The following is a 25289-nucleotide window of genomic DNA, read 5'->3' as shown; positions in this document are numbered from 1 at the left end:
TGTATCCCAGTACGCTGCAGGGAGTAATGCTTTATAAAGTTAGTGTGGCATTGGTGAAGCATTGAGTGACTGAACAGCTCATAGCTAGAGGTGAAGATACAAAGTAGGCTTTTTTTGTTTCTCTTCAGGAATTGGCTGTGCATTTGAAACTTTTCTTCTGTGTCATGTGCTTAGAAGATAAAGGTTGATTATCTTCTTGACAGAATTGCAATGCCATGGTAGTATCTCTGAATGTCGTATCACTATACTGGAGAGCAAAACACATTGTGTTTTTCTCACCACTGTAGAGAGTTCCTGTTTAAATGGGTATTTTCTGTGACACAGAGGAGTAACTGTTGATGATGGAGACAGACTCATCTATCTCCTACAGTTTTGGCTTCCTTGGAGTTTACAGTGTTTCATCAGGTTGTACTGTATAGCACATTTGTTTCCTAAAAGACTTCATTCAAAAATCCTACATCACCTCAGCAGAAAGTTAAAAGCTTTCCTGAGTAGGTGTTCACCATCAACTGAGAGCAGCACCAGTACCTTTCTACTTCAGTTTTACAAGTATTACTATCTTCCTTCAACTATTCTGCACACTGAAAAAAAAAAAAAACAAAAAAACAGCCATCCCAAAACACTGCAATGATGTTTGAATTTGTCATAGCTATCTAGAAATCTAGATAGAAAGAAAGACTGCACAGGTAGAAGTTCACATACTAAATATTTCAGACTTTCTAATGAGCCAGGCTTAAAGCATGGGAAGTTTCTCTAGCAGACTGAAAGCATGGTTTCCTATGCTTTTATGCAGAAAGCATGTGTAACTTAAGTGAGGCATCTGCAACTCAGATGGTCAAGGAACAAAGCTTTGTATGTGAGTTTCAGAGACACTTAGGTCTCTCCTTTCAAAGTGTGTTTGTTAAACTAAACCAGGTAACTATGTCTACACTTCATACTTTCATCTGGCAGTCAGTTGCTGCTCTTCACTCTTAATGATGCCTGTCTCACTATTATAAAAGTGACTTAAGTCATTTTTCAAGTGTTTCTGGGAACAGCTGTTAGGATTAGAGGTATGCACTGAAGCTGCTTTTAATTCCCAATCACAAATTTAATTTAGATCAAGCATGGGGAAAAAAAAAAACAAACAAAAAGGAGACTCGGGAATGCTCAGTCAAGTTGTTCACTGGTTTCAGAATTGTTTCATGTTCCAGTAACAAAGACACTTGGCCAATTGCTTGCCATGCTTCAGTGTGTTACTGACTCTGAGATTTTATAGCAAGGTGAGGGAACTTCCTTTCCAAGAGCTTCTGCTTTGTTTTCTCCAGGCTTTGCCTTCTTGCCCTTGTGCGTAAAGATTGTTCAAGTCTGAGCCTGAAATAAAGAAGTCAGTGTGGTTAATTTCTAGATTGCTTCTAAGAACTTTCATGAGCTCAGTATTCATTTACTTTCAATAAGCTAAAATGCCTTCAACGGAAATTATTTTTTTTCTTCTGCTTTTGAATGCAACAAAAATTCAACCTTAGGTAGCCTGCATGTGAAGTTACTTTTACACTGCAACTTCACAGGTAACCAAGCCTCTTAATAATTAAGATGGGAACTACAAAAAACAGAGCAAGCTGTTATTCTAAAAAAAGCCTTATTTTCCATCTACCAACTGTAAAATAGGAAAACTACTATTTTTTTTTCCTTGTAAAGTGGAATAAAGAGGACCGAGGAAGGGATCAGAAAAATATTTAAAATGTCAAAACCATCTTTTTACCTGATAAAGCGTTCCACGTGAGGTAAGTAATAAAATTTCCTCTTCTTGTATTTCTTGTTCAAGTACCATGGTATTGGCCATTCTTTATAAGAGTACCTGTTAAAGACAGATAAAACTTGTTACAGAATGTATACTTACTGTCTTCATTCTTGGATTCTACTAGGTACACGTGGTCACAGCACAGTGACAAAGGGGTCTGACTGGTAAATCATGGAATTTGCCTGTGGGTGTTTACGTGCTATTGCTGGCCTGGTTTGTAACTACAGCTCATATCTAACTCGGGTCTCTCAGTGTAGAAAGCAGCGTTGCTTTAAAAATTGGAAGTTTGAAGGGAGGGCCCAGTATAGATTGTGATTCTTTACACTTACATTTTAAAGTTACTCCTCCATAAGAAAACTCTCAAAAGCTGATGTGAACAAACTGTGTGTGAAGAATTTTGTTTCTACTATAATTTTCTTTTAAAATACCAGTGTTGGAGTATCACGTCAAGTTGATATCTACCTGAATGTCTTTACCTCTAAATATAGACTCTTATTATGTCTGCCTGGGGTTCCTCCTGTGTATGGGCTGCACAGATGGCTTCTGCAGACTCCTGTGCATCAAGATTGTGTCAGACCTACTGCTATATACTGCAGAGTTTCTCCATGTGCATAAAAAGACTCCATGGTGTCTGCCCCTTTCCCCTGCTTTAACTGGGGACTGGACTTTCAAATAAATGGGTAAATTCTTTGTGGACAATTTTTCCAAGCAGAAAGGTATCTTAGAATGGCTTGGGTTGGAAGGGACCTTAAAGACCATCCATTTCCACCCCCCTGTCATGGGTAGGGACACCTTCCACTAGACCAGACTGCACAAAGGCCTGTCATGGGGCAGCCACAGATTCTATGGGCAACCTGTGCCAGTATTTCACCACTCTCACAGTGAAGAATTTCTTCCTAATCCAGTTCTAAATCTACCTTCTTTCAATTCAAAGTCATTCCCCCTTGTCCTATCCACAACACCAGACTACAGTCAAGCACAACAGGATCTTTTCCCCCACTGATTTCCACCAAGTCCCTTCTCTTGGCTGTGGCTTCACTGGCTAGTAGGTAGGGACAGGAGTAATCTTGTTTATCCATTCCTGCATCTTGCTAATTAGATGATGAGGTACTTGGCTACCTTAAGAGAGTCACAGATACAGAAAGAAGTCTCACCCCTAGAGATCTAATCTAGTCATTGGTGCATTTAGTACTATGCCGATTTGTATTTTATGGGTAAACAAATGCAACCTTCTTTATCTGCACTGTTACTACCAATCTTAATACTGTAATTAGTGCATCAAATGCCAATATGATGAGGGTAAAATGCTGGTTGATGAAATAGCAGGTCCTGCCAGAGCCTTCAGTATCATCACCTGAAGTTACAGATTACTGAAAGCATCTGCACAGTAAATAATTCTTAGAAGCTTCTAAGTTAACTATCTGCCAAGAGTAGCAGGGAATTCCAAGGGACATTTAGGTGGTCTCATGCAACACTTTGGGTAGTTGTCTCTCAGTATGTGGATTTTGCATTAGAACCAGAGAAATCCAAGTGATTCAACTTGAGCAGTACTCCCTAGTTCATCTGTGTGCTGCAGAATAGCTATAGCGCAGAAATCAGTTGCATGGAACTAATTTTATTAGAATTAATGGTAAAGCTTGCTATTGAATTGTAACCGCATCAAAAAACCCATAGAAATAACAAAAATCAAACAGGACATGAATACTAATCAGAAAACGTTTCTTTCTATAAACCACATGCATGCTTTCCTGATTAGAGAAGGATTTCATTTAAAGAGACTTTTCCACAAGCAAAAGTCACATAAGAATTAGAAGAAAAGGTTCTTTTTCTCATACCAGTAGGTGCGTCCTAGGAAGTCATGTCTCCACTCGCCAGGTACTGGCTTTTCATGGCCAGTTTGTAGAAGCCTCAAAGCAATTTCTCTTTCTCTGACAACCAAATCTATATTTTTCATAGACTCTTCTACCTGACAATAGGAAACAGTTTAAAAATGGGCCAACAAAACACAATACCAACAAATTAAAAGATCTTGAAGATATAAGACAAAATCTAAACAAAAAGCAAATGTTGAACACTCTGGGAATTCTGTCATCAGTAATCTCACACTTGTGGAGTGAGTGAAACAGCTGAATTGGTCCTGTGTTAGAACAGTAAAGAACCAGTGCTTTAAAAACTTAACTTACAAGCAGAAGAGAGATGAAATAACTGATGGTCTATTTCATTAAGTAATAGATGGATAATACACAACGCTAGATCTAATGCTGATGCCCAGCTCGGAGGCAGGTGTGGGGAGGAAGTAGAAGCGGCAGCAGGTATTTTATGTATTTCTGTCAGATGGTTTGTACTGTCTGTTAATCTAGTTTTAACTTTGGAGTTGGGTCACAGCCTCAATAACGCCTACTGGCTGATTAGAAAGCTGCCTCGACTAAATCATGCCACTTGCATTGAAGTGTTTTAGTCAGATCTGTCCCATATTACTGTAACACACATTACATATGGCAACATGTTAAATGCATGGGAACCTGCTAGAGCTAATTCTAATAAGCAGATTGCTGTATTTTATCTCAATGCAATCATAGTATTTAACTGGTGCTTGATTTCTAGTTTTCTTGGGCTACAGGGAATTAGTAAGATTTGATTTTTAAAGCGTTAGGGCCACTTAGTTAAGTTCCCTCCCAAAACAAGTTCTGTTGTGATTTGTAATTGCTGAATAGGGATGTGTAGAGGTGGGTCTAAGTCAAAAATGCTGTTCAGACTGGGAATCACAAAATACAGTTAAGAAACTGTATTGCAATACATTAGAAAAAGATACACTGAGATCCAGTTTTATATTGGGTCTTCCCTAATTTACAAGTACAGCAATTAAATGACGAGGAGGAAACCAAATCATTCCATGTCTGACACAAAACAGAGAAATCGTAATGCAGTTACAGATATATGTAATGGCAAATAACAGTTGAATTATTAAACATACAAATAAATTCAAATTAACAATGTAAAAGCTTTTCCCAAATTAATTTGGATGCATAGGGGGATATCTGAGAATATCTCTCAAGTCAAACAGCTGGATTATTTAACTAGCCAGTGAAGGTGTAGGTTTCCATCTGCGAGACATAAGCATAGAGATGGCAGTGGATTTACAAGTAAATGATGATTCCAATAGTAAAGATACTGAGGAAAGAATTCAGTAAATTTGCAGCAGAACTGCAATAATGCAAGAGAAGGTGGGAATGTGAGGACAGCAAAGAACTAAAGAGCAAAAGTTTGGAGACAACAATGTCAGAGGCAAGAAGTTGGCAACAGTGGAGGGTAAGGAGAGAGAGCATACTGAAGTTTTAGCACAAAGAAAACAAAATATTCCTTAATGTTAGAGAAACCTTTCCCACCGTGTTGACTGAGCAGTGTTTATGCACATACTAAAATCAGGGAAATAATATATTTTAAGAAAAAAAAGAAAAAAAAAGTCATTAAGTTTAAAAACACTTCCTCTTTCACTCAGCTATTTTAGTCATACTTTTAGCTATGTATGAAAATGTTACCTTTTCTAATCGTTCTGGACTTGGCATAGGCTTGAGTTGTCGTTTTGATTCTAGCTCTAAAGTTAAAAGCATGTTTTTTTCCTTCAGTAGGACATACCTAGATCAGAAAGCACAGTACTTCAGAAATAATTTCTGGATCTATTAGCAATTATTCAGTCACTAACCTGCTGGACGGAGCAGAGTTGTTCAACCTCTAATCTCATATCCCATGCCTTCTAGCTCCATATGAAGAGGCGAAGGTACTAACTGCAGAAAGCCCAGCAGAGGTGGGGAAGGCTGACACACAGAATCATAGAACAGTTTGGCTTGGAAAGAATCTTAAAGCTCATACAGTTCCGACCAGCCTGCCGCGTGCAGGGACACCTTCCACCAGACCAAGCTGCTCAAAGCCCCATCGAACCTGGCCTTGAACACTGCCAGGGATGAGGCAGCTACAGCTTCTCTGGACAACCTGTGCCAGGGCTTCATGACCTTCTCTGTAGAGAGTTTCTTTCTATTATCTAATCTAAATCTTCCCTCTTTCAGTTTTAAGCCATTCCCCCTTGTTCTAGCCTATGCGCCCTTGTAAAAGCCCCTCTCCAGCTTTCTTGTTGGCCCCTTCAGGTAGGTACTGGAACGCTGCTCTAAGGTCTCCCCCGAGCCTTCTCTTCCCCAGGCTGAACAAGAACATATGAGCAGAGGCTGAGGAATAAAGGTTTACTTAACCTGGAATAAAGGCGGCTAAGAAGGGAAGAGGTTAATGCTAAGTAGTCTTCCACTGCCTGGACAGAGCCAGACTCTTACAGGTACACAGCAAGAAGAATATACAGCAAGAAGAATATATAACAAGACAAAAACCATTCACAGTAATAACTAAATACTAACTATCTTAGACCTGGCACAGGTTGCCTAGAGTGGTGACGCAATCTCTAACCTCAAAGACTTTGGTACCAGCATAAGATTCAGAGCTGAGGAACATAATCTAATGTAATGGTCAGCCTCCCCAAGTGTCCTGCAGTTCAAGCAACCTCCAAAGGGCCCGGACACAGCCTTTTCATACCAAACCTGATCCTTTTGCATGGGGCACAGCTATCACATAGCCACCTGCTTTATAGCTTGTGCATGCTGAGGGTACCTAAACTTGGGCTGTTAAAAGCATGGGGAGCAATATGGCAGGCTGCTGCATTAGGTAAATGTGCTGACTAGTAAGTTCACTAGCCACATTTTAATAAAACATCCAGAGCTGCTCTGAAACAAGACAGGTACTTCACTAAAACATACTTACCAAAGCTTGTGTAAGTCCTCACTACTTTTGGCCCTCAGTTGCTTTATATTCCATGCATCCCCTGTGAAAAGGGAAGCAAAAAAAATCGTCAATAGAACAAAGTTCTCGTATTCCAACAGAAAAAATGAGAAATGCTTCCATTAGCAGGCTCGGAAGTATTACAGAACAAGGGCCACTTTTTAGAAAAAGAGCTGTCCTTTGAAAGCAGTCCTTGTGGATACTCAGCTTTGCTTTGCACATACACACACCTTAAAAAGGCAATTACATGCTCTTTTATTTGTGTCTGTAAGAGGCTGGGAACAGGGAAAGATGAAAAATGAATCTTTACATTGAAATATTTTTCTTCCACAGTACCGTATATTTTATCAAAGAACATTTCTTCTGTGATACACTGTCGCTTAAGAGCAAGGCAGAGGATTTACAGTAAAATATTTTGCTGCGTAATAGCTATTTGCTTTCATAAACACAGAATACGCACAGGAAAATAAAATTAACAGGTATAAAGATGCAAAAGTACTGTGTACATATACACGTTAAAAATGTTTTGTGTACCTATGAATGCTTCCTAGAATGCAGAGGATGTCAGATTTCAGCTGACCACAAGTGGCTCAAAGATCTCTATTAGAAATTATAAAAGTAAAACTCACCGGACTTTACACTTTTTTCTCCCCAGTTTACTGGATCATCAAAAAACTCCTCCAGACCTTTCCGAGACAAAGTAGTGTGCAGAAACTTCAACTGATGGAGAAGCTCAACTTTTGCTTGGCTCTTGAGAAAGAGATTTGGTGTCAACCTGCATAAAAATTACAAGAAAAACCATATATGATAAGAAAAAATATAATAATATAAATGCAAATGTTGTTCTACAGAGAGATGAATGCCACAGTCCAGGGAGAAAAGGCATAGGTTCAATTCTTCATAAAACTGTCATCTCAGTGGTGTTTTCTCCTCCCCTCGTCTCATCTAATTATCACTTATGTATACTCAGAAATAAGTAAGTTTGAAATTTAAAAGAAAGAGTAAGTCTGAGCTACGCAGTCTAAGAACACATCCTCCGACGCTGACTTCAGCTAAACGGCAAAAGCGGTTAACACACGGCGTAAGCACAAAACCCACGCCGCAGTGATGCATGACAACAAAAAAGTAACACGCAAAAAGCAGCGCTTCACGCTTACACAACGCCTCACACAGCATAAGCCACTCGCAACACTCAGACGTGGTTTCAGAGGCCAGGCCACCTGGACAGCCCGCCTCCCACCAAGGGCGGCTCTCCTTCCTCCCGACGACGCGCCCGCGCCCACCCCAGCCACTTCCTGAGCCTGTGCAGTGCCCACCCAGGGATGCCAGCAGCCATCAAACTCGGGCGCGCTCCTGACAACCGCAGTGAGCCCATGAGGCGCCGGCACAAGGCGGACATTCCCGCGGCGGCCGCCATGACGCGCTCCGCCCCACAAAGCCTGGCTCCGCGGACGGCGGCCCGCAAGGGCGCCGGAAGGGGAGAGAAGACTTTGCCATTTTCCAAGATGGCGGCTGATTAGCTTCATCCCGCCGAGGAAAACAGCGCCAGCGGCCCCGCCCTTTACCAGTTCCCGCAATGGCGGCCATGAGCGTGATTCTCCGGGCAGCGGCTGCCTGGGGTGCCCGGAGGGCGGCGAGCGGCGCAGCGGGGGGCGCTCACCTGCCCTGGCTCGGCGGAGCCTCCCGCCTCCCCGGCACTGTCGGTAGGGCCTCGGCGGCGGGAATGGGGGGAGCGGCTGTGCCAGGGGCGAGGTGACCTTGGGGAGCGTGGGAGAGCTGCTCTCCTGAGGATGAGGGGCCGCCCGTCCTTTCCCTACTGCACTGGCAGTGGGGTAGGAGAGGGTTGCTGTGCTGTACGGTTACCGTTGCTTCCGCTCTTGTTTGTGTAGGTGTAAACGCGTTCGACGTGAAGAAAATCCCGTGAGGGGGTGCAACGTGTGTCATCATTTCCCTCAGAAATTGCATTTCTGGGATAGAAATTGGGTCAAAATTGGCGGGAGGCCAAACTTACCCATCTGTGAATTTACCTGGCCCCATATGATGACATTTGGTGATTTCTTTGTTGGGACTTGCAGGTAGAAATAGACCTATGTTGGAAGTTAGAAGAAAAATAGGTTCATCCTAGCAAAATAAGAAATAGACAGACCTGTGGGTACATTGATATCCCCTAGAAAACCAGCTTGTAACTATTCAGATGATGTTGTATACTCTTTGTTTGTTTTCCACATGTGTTGTTGACCTTGTCCTGGCACAGTCACCAAAGGGAGAAAAACACATAATACTTTGGTTCAATTTTCAGCTCCTGTACGACATAGCAGCAGCCATGGGAAAAGAATGTTCATTATCAAGGCAACAAAATTTTATGATACTCGATTTCTGAACTTGTTGGTGAGTTAAAACTGAATTTACTATATTCACTATAACACATCCTTTGCAAATGGTGTAAAAATGTCTAAGATACAGTTTTCTCTATTGTTTACATGAGAACGTCTAAAATGTGGCTGGCACTACTGACATAAGAATTTCCAGTCCTCCTTCTAAATATTTTTTTTTGTCATGTGTTGTAAAATCAGGGCCAGATGAAGTAAAAAGAATGGCTGAATGGCAAAAATTGTGATAGGTACTTAAAGCTGTAGTAGCATTCTTAAATTATGTGCATGTGTTATATATGCATAACCTACAAATGCTTTGTACTATAGCCTCCTTTTAATAATGTATTAGGTTACTCTTCTGCAGGGTTTGGCTTCAGTTACCCAAATCCCTAAGCACCAGAGATGAGACTTTGGAAGCCTGACCTGAATTTGACCCCTAAAAAGCTATAGGTTTCAGGTAAAGCCTGTTACAGCCGGTAACAGTCAACTTGATATAACCCCCTTTGTGCACTCAGGCTTCCTTTATCTGTCTTCCACAGTTACCAAAGCCAGCACTGGTTGTATTTATGATGGATTACATTACATTGGTATTAGCGCCTTGGTATGGTTAAATGCTGAAGCTGGTCATCACAAGATGCTGAGACAGCATTCAGGGAAAGCATTGCTGCCTGCTTCTACGAGACTGAGAGATGGGAAGCTGAACTAAATAGGCTCCTGGACTGACACAGCATCACCGTTTCTGTGTTCTAATTAAGTAATTTTAAGCAGCAATATGTCTTTACATACAGCATCCTTATCTAAGATATGAATGCAAATCTGTTGGCTCTTACATCATTGTCAGACTAACCTCATTTAAATGTTGTCAGGCTTCTGAGTTTCCCATACTGTTTCTTTTTTTCTTTTATTCCCTGTACAGCGATTCTATGTACTTCTGACGGGAATACCAGTGGCAATATTTATAACATATGTCAACATCTTCATTGGTGAGTGCTCTGTCGTGACTAAGCTAAATACACTGTCAAAAATTATCAACTGGAAACTAAGCGTACTAGATAGAAACAAGTGATCTCTTAAGGTTTGATCTTTGGGAGACCATGAAATAGGCCTAACAGTTATGGCAATCTTGTAAGTACATGGAATATGTTCCCAGTATTTTTATTTTTCTGTAGTTGTTGCTTTTTTAAAAGAAGGTTACCACATTTTTAAAAATGGAAGAATTCCATCTTTTTTACAGTCTTTCAAACATCGGTGAGGTTTAGAGAACAGTTCTGTGTTCAGATGAGGAGTCTGTATTACCTTGTTTGGCATACTTTAAAAAGGCTGCATACACTGCAACTGTCGCTTTTATCTGGCAATAAAATTTTGCTTGGCAATACTTGTTTTACGTCTACTACAGTAATAATATAGAATTGATTTAATAAAGAAATTAGGAAAAATCCATGCTTTCAGCTCATATGCTTTAAAGGGCATTTGTGCAGACTTGATCATAGTTATTTCTTATGTATAGCAGCTAATTTCACACTTTTTTGTGTGGCTAAATCTATGAGCTAGATACACACTGTGTGAAGTGTCTGGAAATATTTCTGAATAGAGCTCAGACTGAGGAATTAAGTACCCTCCCAATTTTCCCAATATGCAAAGTAGAATATAAAGTACATAAAGGAAAAATATGTGAATTAAATGTTCCTCCCTTTTCCTTGTCAGGTGAAGCTGAACTTGCAGAGATTCCTGAAGGTTATGTTCCAGAGTACTGGGAATACTACAAAGTGAGTGTAACGTGTAAAAGGGTGGCATGTTTATCAACAACCTTCCTCTTGATGACACTTTTGGGAGTAAAATGTGTGGAATATGATAATGAGGATGGCCTTTGGGTATTGGTGTAACAGAACTCAAATTCTGCAATTATGATTTTGGTAAACTTGCTTTTTTCAGCTTTATGGAACATGCATGTTGCTGTAGGAGGTCTGTTTATTGACAAAAGTAGATATGAATGGTCTGTAACTATATGCAAATAAACTGCTGAAGCTGTATGTCAAGAATTTTTTATAATATTCCTAAGTAGTAAGAACAGTCTTCTGTTCTCTTTATTCCCTACATGCAGTTTTTGTCTTTTATTTCTTGCTCTGGAACTACAGCACCTTAAGATACTGGAGTTTAAAGTGACATTACTTTCTTTTGTACTGTTTGCTACTGTCATTTCAAAGTCCAGCACTACACAGGCTTTTATATCTAGAACTGGAGATTTTTATATTCAGAAACTCTCAGTTACACTTTTTTCATTTTATTTTCTTAAAATTAGTTTGTGGCTTCTTGCTGCAAGCACATTTTTGGTAGGAAGTAATTGAAGTCAGTGATTCTATTATGACTGTTTCAACACACTTAGACTTCTGTTCCTAGTGAAATGACTTCTATGTGGAAGCAAAACTTTAAAATGTCACTGAATATGGTAAGAGTTTTGGAGTCCATTTCTGTAATTACGGTGGAAGTTTTTACTTCAACAGAAAGAAAATAATTCACGTCTTCCATTAGCCTTTAATTTTGCTACAGAATAGTCGTCTGCTGGTTATCTTGGCATCAAAAATGTCAAAAGAAATATTTGAGAGTTCTGATCTTACAAATAGTTGAGCGTGTTTTTAACTTTACTATTACGGTTTGAGTGATTAGCACTCATAGCGTTGATGACATGTTTTCAGGACCAGGAACATGCAAAATGGTTTAGTTATGATGACATTTCTACTTGTAAATTGCAGGAATAATCTCTGCTTTTGTATTTTCCAGCACCCTATAAGTCGCTGGATAGCCCGTTACCTCCTTGACCCCCCTGAAAAGAACTATGAAAAGGAGATGGCTGTACTTCATATTGAAGCGAAGAAAACTCAAATGAGGTATGTTATATAGCTCAGGGATTAAAAAAACATTCATACTGTAGTTGACCATTTTGCTTAACTTACAAAGTTGAATGCTGATGTAACATGCTTACTTCTGTATCACTTGACTCTGAATGCTTGCTGCACTGGCTGATGCGAAAGTGGAAGTTAGGGTATCTGTAGTCTCTGCCTTCTCAGTATTACCAGAACTGGAAGGATCCAAGGGCAGTCTTGTAAAACAACAGTGACTCTTCAGAACAGTTGGTATTTATAAAGGTATAGCTCTGTCTTCCTGAGTCAGCAGATGGACAGCTCTTTTTGCCTCTGCTAATGCTCATCACTTAATTGGGCAACTAAGTGACAATTTACAGGATTGATACTGTTCGTTGTTGCTGTTGAAAATTTTGTGGGCAGGAATGACATTGTACTGAGTTTGTTCTGCACTTACTCAGAGTAAATGGTGGTGATGGAAGAAAGTCTGAGTTCCACGAACTGTTGCCACTTAGACCAAGACAGCATAACTCCTTCTACTATCACATTTACTCCTGATTTTCTTACTTCTATGTATTCTTAGTTTAAAGCTGTATCAAAACTGTCTAGCCCCTTACCAGGCAAGAAGCTGTGGCAGAACTGCAAATATTTTTATTACTTTTCTATGACTTGCTGAAAAAAAAAGATTGAAATAGAAGGCTGTAATAGCTCATGTTTTAGTTGAGCCCTTCATATTTTGGTATTGTCTATGTTTCAGTAGTATTAACCATATTTAGCATACTTAGTATCTTTAGCATACTTAGCATCTATTTATTAACCATAGATGCTAAACTCATTGCTGACATTGATATACGTATGATCAAACCCAATAAACTTCATGTTGAGTGTGTTCATTGGTTTGGTTGTTTTTGTAGGCTGATGGAGTTGGAGGCACGCAGACTGATGAGACAGAGGGGCGATGGACCTTGGTATCATTACGAAACACCTGATAAAAATCTTGTTGACAATTCTATGAAATCCACACCTGACAATTAAACAGTTTTAAGACTGTATGCATGGTCTTAAATGCATACCAACAGATTGTGGCTGAGCTATGTAATACACATCCTGCTGTTAACTGATGGAAATCAATAAACCGTGTTTTTGTTGATTCCCATAATTTGAAAGAAACTGTGTGGTAGTTAAGCTCATATAGCTGTTAAAGCTGTTAATCAGAGAAAATGCCATGTATCAGTTGCCAACAATTATTCCTTTTCTCTAGAACACAGGTGTAGAGTGGGCTTTGTGACCTAATATATATGAAACAAGTTGATGTTATTAGTGTTCATTGTGTGAATTCCAGTCTTAAAAATTTTCAATGAAAGGTGCGGGAAACTGCAAGGCTTTCTTGTGCAAAGCGTTCCCAGGTAATTTGTGGAAGATTAACTAAGTAAGAAAAATATCTTCAGATCTTCAGAATATTGGGATTATATCTACCCCTTTAGGCAAATAGTTTCTTTCTCATTACTTGTAGTTGAATTCATCTCTCACTATTTTTTCCCAACTTGCATATTGTTCAACAATGTGCTGTCATTTTCTCTGCATGATTTCATACATTTCTCTCTTTAAAGAACTGTTAATAGCCTTCATCCCTGATAGTGTCACCCATGCTGTTCTTCCTTTATTATTGCCACCAGCTCTAAACTTTTTTCTTCTTGTATATGTATCATTTATGCTTCTCTACTTTCATTTTCTCCAGTCTCACCTCCTATATATAGTCTATGTCTGTAAAAGACTTTGTAAACACTCTTAAAAAGGCAAACCAAAGTGTCTCCCCCCCCCAAAAAAAAAAAACAAACCAACAAACAAAAAAACAAACTTTGGACTAGGCAATTCTCTATGTAGATCATCCAGAAATTGTTGTCTGTTGAACATATTTCTCCATGGTTCTGGGGGTTTTTGGTTGGTTGTTTTTTCAGTGGGTTGGTTTTAAATAAGGCTTAAAAGTGTAACAGGTACTTTTGCTTCATACTCTAAATGGTAATATATCTAAAACAGAGCTACATACTCCCTTTGTGGCAGAAAAGATTTTCAGTGATGAAAACACATTGCAAGGTAATACATTAATATTTCTCTTAGTGAGAGATACATACCAATGTCACGTAACTTTCATGTTATTAAATATTTATCTGGCGACATGAAGAATCACATGTAGTTGTGGGGAGGATAGTCTTTACTAGGTGTTTTTCTACACTTCTAACAATTATGTAGGGATAACAGAGGGTATTCTTTACCTGGCCGACTTTTGCCACTAGAGGGGTGTGTTTCCTCGGAGGCTGTGGTACTCCTCCACTTTAAATGCCTCAAGAGATTGATGGATTGATGCCTCTGACACTTTGTGACATTGAACTATCTGTCCAATTCAAAATTTCTCCTTTTTAAGGATATAAGCCAAAATAACCCCTGGCCATGTTGTGGTTTGAAGCTGTTAAAACATAAATTTATGTGAAGCAACATTACACAGACCATTTTCAGCAAAGACTGCCTTGTTTGCTGTTTCCCAGTACTGCCAAACATTAGAAAGACTCAGACTGATTTTTATATCAGTGCAATGACTTTCCTTTTTGTTTGAGACAATCTTTCAGGTTAGACAGCTTGTATGTCTTACTGTGGCTCTCATAAATGCTGAGTTAATAATGAGGGAAGCCATTGTAAAAGCACAAAGTTTTCTCAGGTAAAGTAAATCTATCTGGTGACTCTATCGATTTGGGTTTTATTCAGCATCCAACGAGGCTCACAAGTTTTTGATGCAATGTCTGTTCTTCAACTAAGCCTAAGGCCATTCATTCTACTGATACCATAATTTGGCCCTAGTATTTCACGCTGTTCCCAGCACTTGAAACACTTCTTTCAAGATAGAAAGAATGCTGAGAACAGACTGCAGTGGTCTCACTCTCACAGCCTATTTCGTTGTAGCTGGATACAAAGTTAATATTCAAGTCTGTTGTTAGTTGGGATTTTACTAGAATCACCTTTTGAAATTTAATTTTTTGAGGTAAACAGTGGTTCTAGCAAAGGTCACATCACCTGCTTGGATTGAATCCTTAGATATAATGTGGACTGTAGATGGAAGGCTATTCATCTACATTACAGACCTTAAATTGAAGTGATTGGTCATTTCTTTAATCCTGCTGCTGTCAGGCATCTGTAATAGTTATTAGATATCAAGGGGGAGGGGGGAAGAAAAGTAACTTTTTCCCAGAAACCTTTTCTCCTACCCTCAGCTGTATTATTTCAAAATGAAAAGCAAAGAGAAACACAGCAAATGCAGGGGAAAAAAAAAAGAAAAAAAAAACAACAGGGAAAAAAAAAGGAATTTTAAGCTAAACGTCCCATCTCTCAAGACATGGGGTTTAGTTGCTGGTGCTGCAGCAGGCTTCCTAGGAGACCTCGGGCTGAGTCTCCCTGCCCTGCATGCCAGCAGCCCCCTCCTCTGTGCCAGCCCGTTCCGCTTGCTCTGGCAGGTTACACACCACTGGGTCGCCAGCGCTGTCCAGGGCGGGGCCGCCACGCTCGCCCCGCGTACCCAGTGGTCGCGGCACCTTTGCCGTGAACTGCAGGGCGTGTCTGAAAGCTTACTTTTGGCATGTAAAGTTAGTAGATCCTTGCAGCTGAGAATTAATGTACACTTAGTATTCGCTTGCTCAAAAATAAATAAAGCCTCCTGTAGCAGAGCATTACGGCTCAAAGGCAAACCTCCTCTGAGCTACCCAGGGAGACCTGGAGACCAAGCCTCCGTTCTCTCATAGAGCCACAGAATGGTTTGGGTTGGAAGGGACCTTAAAGACCATCTAGTTCCACCCCCCTCTGCCATGGGCAGGGACACCTTCCACCAGTCCGGGTTGCTCCAAGCCCCGGACAACCTGGCCTTGAACGACGACAGGGAGGGAGCCGACCCCTCCGGGAGCCGCCGCGGGTCTCGGCGGGTGCGCAGCGCGGCCGCGCGCCGCCGGCTGCCACCTAACGGTGGTCCGAGGCACGCGCGCGGGGGCGGGAATCACCTCAGGGGAGCGTCCCGCACCGCCCCCGCGGGCGGTACCTCCCGGCGTCCGCCGGAGCCCGCTCCGCCCCTGCCGCCCTGCCCCTCCCTCTCGCCCTCCCGCGCTGGGACCCCCGAGTGCCGCCGCTGCAGCTGGTGCTGTTCCCGCCGCCACTGGATTAAAAATAGCATCTTCCCTCCCCCTTTCCTCCTGCAGGCACGGCTCGCCCCCGCCGCGCCCTGCCCTGGGCCCGGCTACTATCCGCCCCTATTGCCCTCGCACTGGCTGCTCGTCGTCTGCCGACCGGTGGGAGTGAAGGAACATGCAGCGGGCCGCGCTCTTCAGCGGCGGTGATGCGCAGATGGCCGCCGGGGACCTGGGCGAGCTGCTTGTCCCCTACATGCCCACGATCCGGGTGCCCAAGTCAGGGGACCGGGTCTACAAGACGGAGTGTGCCTTCTCCTACGACTCGCCTGTGAGTGCAGCGAAGCCGCCCCGGCTGCCTTCGCTCCCCCTCCCCGCCGGCGCCCGACCTGCCCTCAACCGGCGCTGTACGGGAAACGTGACCCTCCCGCGGCCCGTTCTCCATCGCACCCCGTTCGGGGAACAGCCTGTCTCTCCCGGGGTCGCTGCTTCTTCCGCAGGCTTCATAACCTCGGCTGTTCCTTCCGTTACCAGCTCGCCCGCCTCCACCTGCCGTGGCTTACTCCGCAGCCAGGCTTCCCTTCGCTTCCCTCCCACCCCCCGCCGAGCTGCCGGGCTTCCCCCGCCACGCGTGGGAATAGCGGTGGGTAGAGGCCCAGCCCTGCCCCGTCCTGTGCCCGCGGGCTGCTGCACCGGGGCGTCTCTCGGCACATCGCTGCTGGCTCGTACGCTGTCGCCGTGCTTGTTCGTGTATTTCCCTTTCTACTTAAAGCGGTCCGAAGTGGTTGCTTAAACGTGGGGTTTTTGCAGATTTGGGGAAACTTTCCTGCCTGGGAAGTGGCCTTCAGTGGTCCGGGGTCTGTCCGCTCCCGTAGGGAGATTTGTGTTTGCTTTCACACGGGCCGTAAAAAAGGGCAGTAGCTGGCATGTTTCTGCTAGTAGATGCCGATCGTTTTGCTTTTCTGCTGTGTCGGTGCTCATTGTTCTTTTTGCAGTCTTGGGAGAAAGCTTCCAAAGTAAAGGCTGTTCCTGAAAATCAGTGTGAACACCCTTCTGAAACACTCTCTCCTAAGGTTTCAGTTTTGTCACTGGGCTTCAATGAACTTGTAGCGTTTCCCCACTAGCTTGCTTAGTTTGCTGTCAAATGAATGCTTGATGTACAGGAAACTTTCTGTGGTGTTACAGCTGTCTTGCAAAACACCCACAAGCTCCACAGATTGTACGTGTTCAGCAGCAGTTTGGGGCCTGACTAATTCTTAAGTTTGCTGATAGTGCTGGAAGCCGTCATTAATAGGAATGATAAGTGCTTTGTAAGAAACAGGTGCTTAGAAATTACACTTTTTAAATGGAGCTGAAATTTTAATAAGTGTCTTCTATACATGAAGTTGACGTTTTTCAGAGGTGGTTGAGCCCTCTGTGTTGATGTTAAGCCAATGGCAGCAAGGAAAAGGAAGCTCAGAGTTTACATTACAGAATATTCAATGAAAGATACATTTCAGACAGATTTTTTAATTCTTTAACTCCCTCTTTTTGATAATACTTTCTAATTCAGAAAATTAAAATTGGTTTAAAGGTGACTCAGCTGTCTGGTGTTCATCATGTCTTGTTGAACAGAGGTTATTTTTACCCACACTCTTCAGATCTCAAGTGTCACCCATCAGCCCCGACTGTTCTGGGAGGGATTCAGATTAAAACTGCCAAAGCAGACTGCTGAAGAGGTGCTAATTGCATTATATATTTAATAAAGTTGTGTGTTTTTTTGTTGGGAGGGAAATCAGTGTACAGCAATTTTCCTTTAAATTTCTGCTTGGATGAGCACATGGTTGATTTTTTTAGCAATACTTTCATTCGTATTCAGAATTGTGGTTTATAAAAGTTGCTGTTAACAAGTAGGAAGGGATATTAAATACTGCTGCGGATTGAAAAAGCAATCACATCCGCCAACAAGCCTCAAGTAAACACCACAAAAGCTGTGTGTAGCAAAACAATGTGTTTGAACAGGACATAACATTTGAGAAAAACTCAACAGACGCTCTGTGTAAAACTAGCAAAAGGAGTGGGAATTGCCATATGTGATTTCATTTTTTTTATTTCTCCCCAAAATGTTTCAGCCCTTTGATCTTATTGGAAAGAGATTTCAGATTTTGGACAATGTTGTTCTCTGTTGTTGAAGCTTTTTGTTAAAATTGCATTATAGGCATTCACTGAGCAAAAGGCTTAGCGGAACCTGTGCAGTACCAGTAAAAATGAAACTAGTATCAGTTTCGATTGTTTTCCATGGCTTTTCAAGCCCATGCCACTCTGCACCTTAGCTGAGCAAAGACTTACCTCGGATTTTATTTTTTTCTTCCTGTATAACCTAATGAATACTGAGTATTGTTTATAGGATGACAGTTCTAAAGAGCAAGTGTGTGCATTCTTGGGTTAAACAATGTTATTTTCAAATTGAAAATAGCAGAAAACTTTTTTCAGTCTTTTGTTCAGGAGGAAGGTGATGGGATACAGACAGGTTGTTGCCTTGGCTAATGGGAGATGTTTGTGCTTTGTATTAGATTAGTTTTGCAATTTATTTTCTCAGGTCAGCTATGTATAACCCAAGCAAGCCTCTTCCTATTGGGGTGTCTGCCTCTTTTTGGAAGAAGATACACACTTTGCTTATTTTGTTAAATACTAAAGCAAATGATCAGTGTTTAAAAAAATGCATTCTTGGTTTTATGTTCCATGGTAAAATTCCAAATTACTTTTTTGATGGCAGAGGTGTTTTCTCTTGTAAGCTTCTTTCTCAGTGTTCTTCACATCATCTCATTTTGCCATTTTAAATATGTTCCTTGTTACAGTTTAACTTCAGCATGTCTCTAGAGTCAGCTTCATGAGAGATGTTTTATTCTGTCACTTTTCTTCAGTACCAGATCTTTAGTAGTTTCTTTAATTAATGCTGTAAAATTGTCTCTCAAGCTTTACCCTTTTTAGTTGTTTATTTTGTGTTTTGTTTGGGTTTTTTGTGAGTTTTTCATTTGGTTGTTTGGTTTGTTTGTTTTTTTTCTTCTCCAAAGTGAATTTCCTGACAGAGAAGTAAATTTTCTGAGTGTTTGTCTATGTCTTTAAAGTGTTGTATCCAGTCACGCAGCAACTCCATACTCAAGTTTTTTACATTGATTGTGTATTATTACATTTCCTGTAAGGAAGTCTTGTGATCCTTAAAATACACTAACCATCAGACATGTGAGCATTAAGGTACAAAGTAGTATTATATTTATAAATAAAAGATTCTGCAGCAGTTTTGAAAAGGACCAAGAAGGGTGGGATGGTCAAAACCAGAGCTATTTGTGTCAGGGGGTGCCAAAGAAAATGAGGTACTGGGTGTGAGGCTCCACCTTTAACTTTCGGTTGTGCAAAGCTTAAAGTGGCTGGGAGACCTTGCTTTGTCATTCTATCATTGTGTCCCCTTGTCCAGATTTGAGCGGTGTAGCATCACTGAGATTGGTGTTCCAGTGGATATGGGCAGCTTCACTCATTGTTCTCAAATTGGTTGAGGTTCCTTTTCCATGAGCTGGAAATCTTACTTCCTGGGGTGAAGATCTGAGAACAGTGGTACTTTTGTGCTGCAAAGAGAGTTGTTAGTTCAGATCAAAAGTGTGAGGTAGGAGAGGTACAAGAGGATATTCATTGTATTTTTTTTTTCCATGTGGATTAACTGTAGCGTGATGGTCTTGTTAGTAAGGTAGTATTGTTAGAAAGACAACTAGAAAGATGAGAAATTCATGTCCTTAGATTTGGCCTATTTCCAGCAACATACTGGAGTTGGTTTCTAGGAAAGCTGGCAGAAACGGGGCAAATTTCTGTGTGCTTAAGAGCCTTAGTGACACTTTTTAGTTTGCTTGTCTCATAAGATTAGAAAAGGTACTTTTTTAAGAGTTAATTTTTAATGACTTCTTTCCTGTGTTGGTTGGTGGTTGGGTGGTTGGTTGTGGGTTGGTTTTTTTTTTTTGCTTTTTTTTTTGTTTTTTGTGGCTTCTAGAAAAAACTTTATCTAATGAGGACTCCTACTCCAGATAACCATTGATTATTTATACAGGAATTGAGTGACTGGCCCAGCAGCTAGCTATTGTAGTCTAGTACCACTTCCTTGTTTCCAACTTGGCTGATGAAGTCCTGTACCTCTCATTTTTCAGATTTGACACATGGTTGTCCCTCCTGGTGACTTTTTCTGTGTCTGTGCCCCTGTCATGGAGATTTCCTGTCTCCGATTTCCTGTCTCCACTGTGACATCTTTTGTCACATCTTTTGGCAGATGAGCCAGACTTTGTATTCAGTACAATGCAGGAGGCAAAAAGACTGTGTTGTATAATCTTTTGTTTTAGTATTATTTCTATAGAAGTATAGCATTCAGCTGGAAATTCTGTCTGGGATCCTTGTCTCAAAGGCCTCCAGTCATTTTGGACAAGATACATCTGAGGGAGAGGCAGCTGCTACAAATACGATACCAACTGGAACATAAGAAAGGTTTGCATTCAGGCTGTATATGTTTAAATGGATATGCTTTGAAAGCTTCTTCATGAAGGGCATTGTTTTACAACCACAGCACAGGTTATGAGCCCGATACAGTGACAGGACCAAACTGGTTCTGTAGGTTGCAGAACTGTTTGATTGAGCAGCCTACAGCTTGGCTTCACTCTGCTGGAACACCTTGCAGCTTCTAACGGCTTCCTCTGTGAATCTTGCTGACTTAATTTTTGTGACTAGGGGACTCTGTAGTGGTTATGTTAGGACAGCTCACAGAAGCTAGACTATTCTGAAGCTCTGCTGTTTATAAGACAGCCGAGCTAGGACTGAAAATCCTTAAGAGTTTGCAGTGTATAATGGGTGTCGGTGACCATGCTGCATAAATGTTTCTAGAAATAAGCACCTCTCATCTGGCTTTTCTTTTGGTCAATATTCATTGAAGAAAATTAGTCACTGGGGCCACTGTCTGGGAGGGGTAGCCTGGTATCTTGTTTCTATTGATGGGACAGGAGCAGCAGTGAGGAAACAAGTAAGGTGACTGAATACACCAAGACAAATCGAATATTCCAGACAAAGGATTTTAGCCTAGATGCAAAATTATATCCAGATTATTGAGGGAGTGAATTGCCTGGTAGTGGGTGATCACTCTGAAAAATCAAAGCAGTGTTGTACGGTTGCATCACAGGGCAGTACCAAAGCTGTCCCATGGGTGAGTGTTTTGCTGGCTGGGTGCGCACCAGGACACCAAGGTTAACAAAATGGTCTTCCAAAGCTGGAGAATGGTAAAATCAGTAAGGGCTGTGCCTGCAGTGTCTCACAAATGTGAGAAGTAACTGTGGATTTGGAGAAAAAACATTGTGTGTGTGTGCATTGTACATTTCTGTGTGTTTGATCTAAATTTGGGTCTTACTAGCCTTCCCCTCTATAGCCATGACTGACCAAACATTAGTTATCCTGTTATCCAGAGCAATGATGGGCTGGAATATTATGGGTAGCAGAGAGACTTTGATTGGAAGTTACCTGGAGTGATAGAGGATAAACACAGAAATGCAGATGAATGGACAACCCTGCACCTCTGCTGAATCACTGTGGAGCCATTAGGTTTCCGCTCAGCTCTTCCCCATGTTTTCTGTTCTGGAAGCACTGTCTTTGTGACCAACAGAATTGTATGGCTAGAGCTCTGCACAAACCAAAAATCATCAGGCTTTCTCTAAGCTGCCATGGAAGCAGTATGAGTGGCACTGCTAGAGCTGGGAAGTAAACCTTCATGGGATCTCTGTCAGTGGCTCATGCAATCTGCACCTGGGTAATATGACCTCAAACAGTCTTGATTGATGGGTGGAAGTTCTGTGTTCCTTGTTGCAGATTAGAAGTACCTAATGATAGTTTTACCATTATTATCTGCTCACCTACCACGAAGCCTTGATCCTGCCTGTGAATGTGACTTGTGAATACTGCTTTGGAATTATGTATGCCCTGTTCTGGAGTCTGCCTGTGATTTATGCATGTGAGTGAGTAGTCAATCCACCTTTTGGAATGGTGGTTTGGTTTCATTTTAGTGACTGGCTGCCTGAACAGCTTTTTTTTTTTCTTGCCAGGGCATACAAGTGCTGCACTTGATTGGCCTTGTCCGTGTGCCCATCTAGAAGCTCCAATGAAGACAAGACATCTTTGTCAAGCAATTGCAGAATAATCTGTTAGTAGGGAAATACCCAGTGCCATCCTTACTACTTGGCATTTAGCCCAGAACATGATGAATTGTAAACTTTTCAGAATGGTAATATATTTGCTGTTACAAGTTCATCTGGCTGTCCACATGATATCAGGACCCCAGAGACTGGATATGTTTTTTATTTTGGTTATGCATCATTTGTTCAGTATTTTGCATGTTGTTATTGCAAAGTGTGACAAAACAGTAAATAGTAACTTACATATTTGGTTTTTTTTTGTTTGTTTGGTTTTTGTTTGGTGTTTGTTTGTTTTGATGGGAAGGTGTGGGAAGGATTTCTTTAGCACTTGGAGCTACCAGTCCAGTTACTAGAAATCCTGTACTTTATTTCAGATCATTTGTCCTTTCTTTCTCTGCCCAATCCAGCTCTTCTTTTTCCTCCCATCTCTTTTGCCTTTTACCAGTTCCAGTAGTACATGCCTTCTCTTCACTGCTTGTGTATGTTTTCACATTAATGCTTATGTATGTCTGTGTCATTCCATTCCTTTTCTGTTGCTTTTCCCTCTCCTCCTCTTTACCAGATGTCAAATTTTACCCTCTTATTATTCCTTTTCTGCTGTAATTTAGTTACACTATTGTGAGATTCAATGTGATGTGTATGACGGTCCTGTACGTTTTCTAAATATATTCAGGATTGGATTGCAGTTATGCAGCAAAGGTCTTGTGACCACAGCCAAATTAATTTTGGTGATTGCTGATGAATAAACAGTCTGAATAGAGCCTGTAACAGTTCTGTATGGTCGTGGGTTTTGTAGTGAAATGCTCTCATGGAAACCATGACCAAATGCACAGAGGAGCCAGTGACCCTTTGTCATAACTGGCACTTTTTACTTTATATGTGATAACATAAGCAAACTTCTCTTTATATTTAGGTATGAAGACTTGTAAAGACTTGAGGTGCCATTTTGCCCTCTTTTCTCATACCTGTATTAGCAATATTCATCATGTTCTAGTGGACCTAAAGAAAATAGCTGTGTAGTAGATTTGCCTGAGTATGTAACTCTTTGCTGCGTTAGTAGATCACCACAGCAGCTGTGGTTTTATAAATTCATTATTGTCTAAAATTGCTAAACCCTAGATTTCCCTGAGGGGTTTAAATGGTTTGGGGTTTGGTAATGAGATACGGGCCATTAGTTCAAATCCTGATCAGGTTAGTAGTGTTGGAAAGCTGTTAGTCTGTGGTGTCATAAGCATATGTGAAGTGAGGTGGTATTCTCTCTGTTTCCTCGTGGACTGGAGTTTGTGTTGGCCAGACCTCTTGTCCACCAGCTTTCTTGCTCTGTTTTTCAGGCCTGAGAGGGGGTAAGTCTGTTGCAGTTTAGCTCTTTTTCCTTCCTCCTCTGCGAAACATGAATATCTAAATAAGTAAGAAGACCTTTTTTAAAAAACAAAGCATAACTTATCTCCTTGGTGTGGACTGTGCCTCCCTTTGTATCTGTAAAGCACCTGGTATATTGTGGCTTAACTAGGGGCAAATTGTGCCTGACAAATTTGATCACCTGCTATGACAGGGTTACAGTGTTTGTGGATAAGGGGTGAGCAACTGACATCATCTGCCTGGACTTGTACAAGGCATTTGATACTATCCTTGCATGACATTCTCTAAGCTGGAGAGTTGTGGATTTGATGAATGGCCCACTTAGTGAATAAAGAACTTGCTTAATGGTCTCACACTTGAAGAGCTGCAGTCTGTCTTGATGTCTGGGTGCAGACCAATGATGAGTGTTATCCCTTGGGGGTCAGCACTGGGACAGGCGCTGTTCAACATCTTTGTTGGTGACATGGACAACAGGATTAAGTGTACCCTCAGAAAGCTTGCTGACGACACCAAGCTGTGTGATGTGGTCAACACGCTGGAGAGAAGGGATGCCATCCAGAGGGACCTTGACAAGTTGAAGAACTGGAGGCCTGTGCAAAACTTGTGAAGGTCAACAAATGCAAGTTCCTGCATGTGGGTCAGGGCTGTCCTAGGCACAGGTACAGGCTGAGTGGAGAATGGCTTGAGAACAGCCCTGAGCAGCAGGATTTTGGGGTGTTCGTTGATGAGAAGCTCCACATGACCTGGCACTGTGAGCTTGTAGCCAAATATTTGCTGGGCTGCTTCACAAAGAAGCATGATCAGCAGGTGAAGGGAGGTGATTATCCCTCTCTGCTCTGGTGACACCCCCACCCGGAGTACAGCATTCAGGTCTGGAGCCCCTGTACAAGAAGGACATGGACCCGTTGGAGAGAGGCCAGAGGAGGTCACGAAGATGATCAGAGGGCTGGAGCACATCTCCTGTGAAGAGGCTCAGAGACCTAGGGTTGTTCAGCCTGGGGAAGAGAAGGCTCTTGGGAGACCTTAGAGCAGCCTTCTGGTACCTAAAGGGGCTCTTCAAGAAGAGGGAAGATCTACGTTAGGTATTAGGGAAAAATTCTTCACTATGAGGGAGGTGAGGCCCTGACACAGGTTGCCCATAGAAGCTGTGGCTGCCCCATCCATGGCAGTGTTCAGTGGGGCCTTTGAGCAACCTGATCTAGTGGAAGGTGTCTTTGCCCATGGCAGGGGTGTTGAAACTACATGATCCTTAAGGTCCCTTCCAACCCAAACCATTCTGTGATTCTGCTATGACCATCTTAGCTTTGATTCTTGAGACAAGCTATATTCTTCTGGTGTAAGATAATTGTCTTCAGTACTTTAGATATGTTTCCTTTCTCCAGTGTAAACTTTCACACATATGTAAAATGACTGTTGGTTGCAAAGATTTGTATGCCACAGGGTATGTAAAATACTATTCCTTCCAGAACTGGTTGTGTGCTCAGTAGGGTTCTCCAGCATAAAGCTTGTCTTAGATCACAGTCAGGTGTTCTTTAAGCACCAAGTAGGGGCCTAATCCTTTATACAGCCTTCTGCAAAGGTGGCTTTTTCACACATCCCTGTTTTGCTGTGACCTTTTAGGCTTTTGAACAGTCTGTCCAATTCTTTCCAAATTGTGAGAGAATAGCATGCCTGTGTTCTCCAGGAGAAATTACTGTTTTGTTAGTAACCACAACCAACTTACTCAGATTCTACATTTAGCTCAT

The 25289-nt window shown here is 41.7% G+C and overlaps 3 protein-coding genes across 4 annotated transcripts in view; 2 read left to right on the top strand and 1 right to left on the bottom strand.

Annotated features, from left to right (window-relative positions):
* Positions 1-1055: 1055 nt before the first annotated feature.
* MRPL47 (mitochondrial ribosomal protein L47) lies at positions 1056-8018 on the bottom strand. The gene is made up of 7 exons (XM_061452431.1): positions 7918-8018; positions 7231-7376; positions 6584-6644; positions 5320-5416; positions 3616-3746; positions 1742-1837; positions 1056-1353 (listed from the first exon to the last, which is right to left on the bottom strand). Exons 1-7 carry the CDS (start codon positions 8016-8018, stop codon positions 1236-1238), a joined length of 750 nt encoding a protein of 249 aa, XP_061308415.1. The 3' UTR covers positions 1056-1235.
* A 61-nt stretch (positions 8019-8079) lies between these two features.
* Positions 8080-13205, top strand: NDUFB5 (NADH:ubiquinone oxidoreductase subunit B5). The gene is made up of 6 exons (XM_061452432.1): positions 8080-8304; positions 8901-8989; positions 9890-9956; positions 10678-10739; positions 11752-11858; positions 12746-13205. The coding sequence occupies exons 1-6, from the start codon at positions 8178-8180 to the stop codon at positions 12864-12866; spliced, it is 573 nt and encodes a 190-aa protein (XP_061308416.1). The 5' UTR covers positions 8080-8177; the 3' UTR covers positions 12867-13205.
* Positions 13206-15932: 2727 nt separating this feature from the next.
* The window catches only part of USP13 (ubiquitin specific peptidase 13), a 58218-nt gene continuing 48861 nt past the window's right edge, over positions 15933-25289 (top strand). Inside the window, exon 1 of one of the 2 annotated variants that reach the window (XM_061452455.1) lies at positions 15933-16325. In XM_061452455.1, coding sequence (XP_061308439.1) covers positions 16173-16325 — 153 coding nt within the window. In that variant the 5' untranslated portion in view covers positions 15933-16172. The remainder of the gene's footprint in view (positions 16326-25289) is intronic. The other variant, XM_061452454.1, reaches the window with a different exon arrangement.

Source organism: Pezoporus flaviventris, unplaced genomic scaffold, assembly GCF_033815535.1.
Source record: "Pezoporus flaviventris isolate CSIRO_AGI_PZ_B2104156 unplaced genomic scaffold, CSIRO_AGI_Pfla_v1 ptg000013l, whole genome shotgun sequence".
In the NCBI taxonomy this organism is placed as follows: Eukaryota; Metazoa; Chordata; class Aves; order Psittaciformes; family Psittacidae; genus Pezoporus; species Pezoporus flaviventris.
This window is presented reverse-complemented; position numbering and strand designations above follow the sequence as displayed.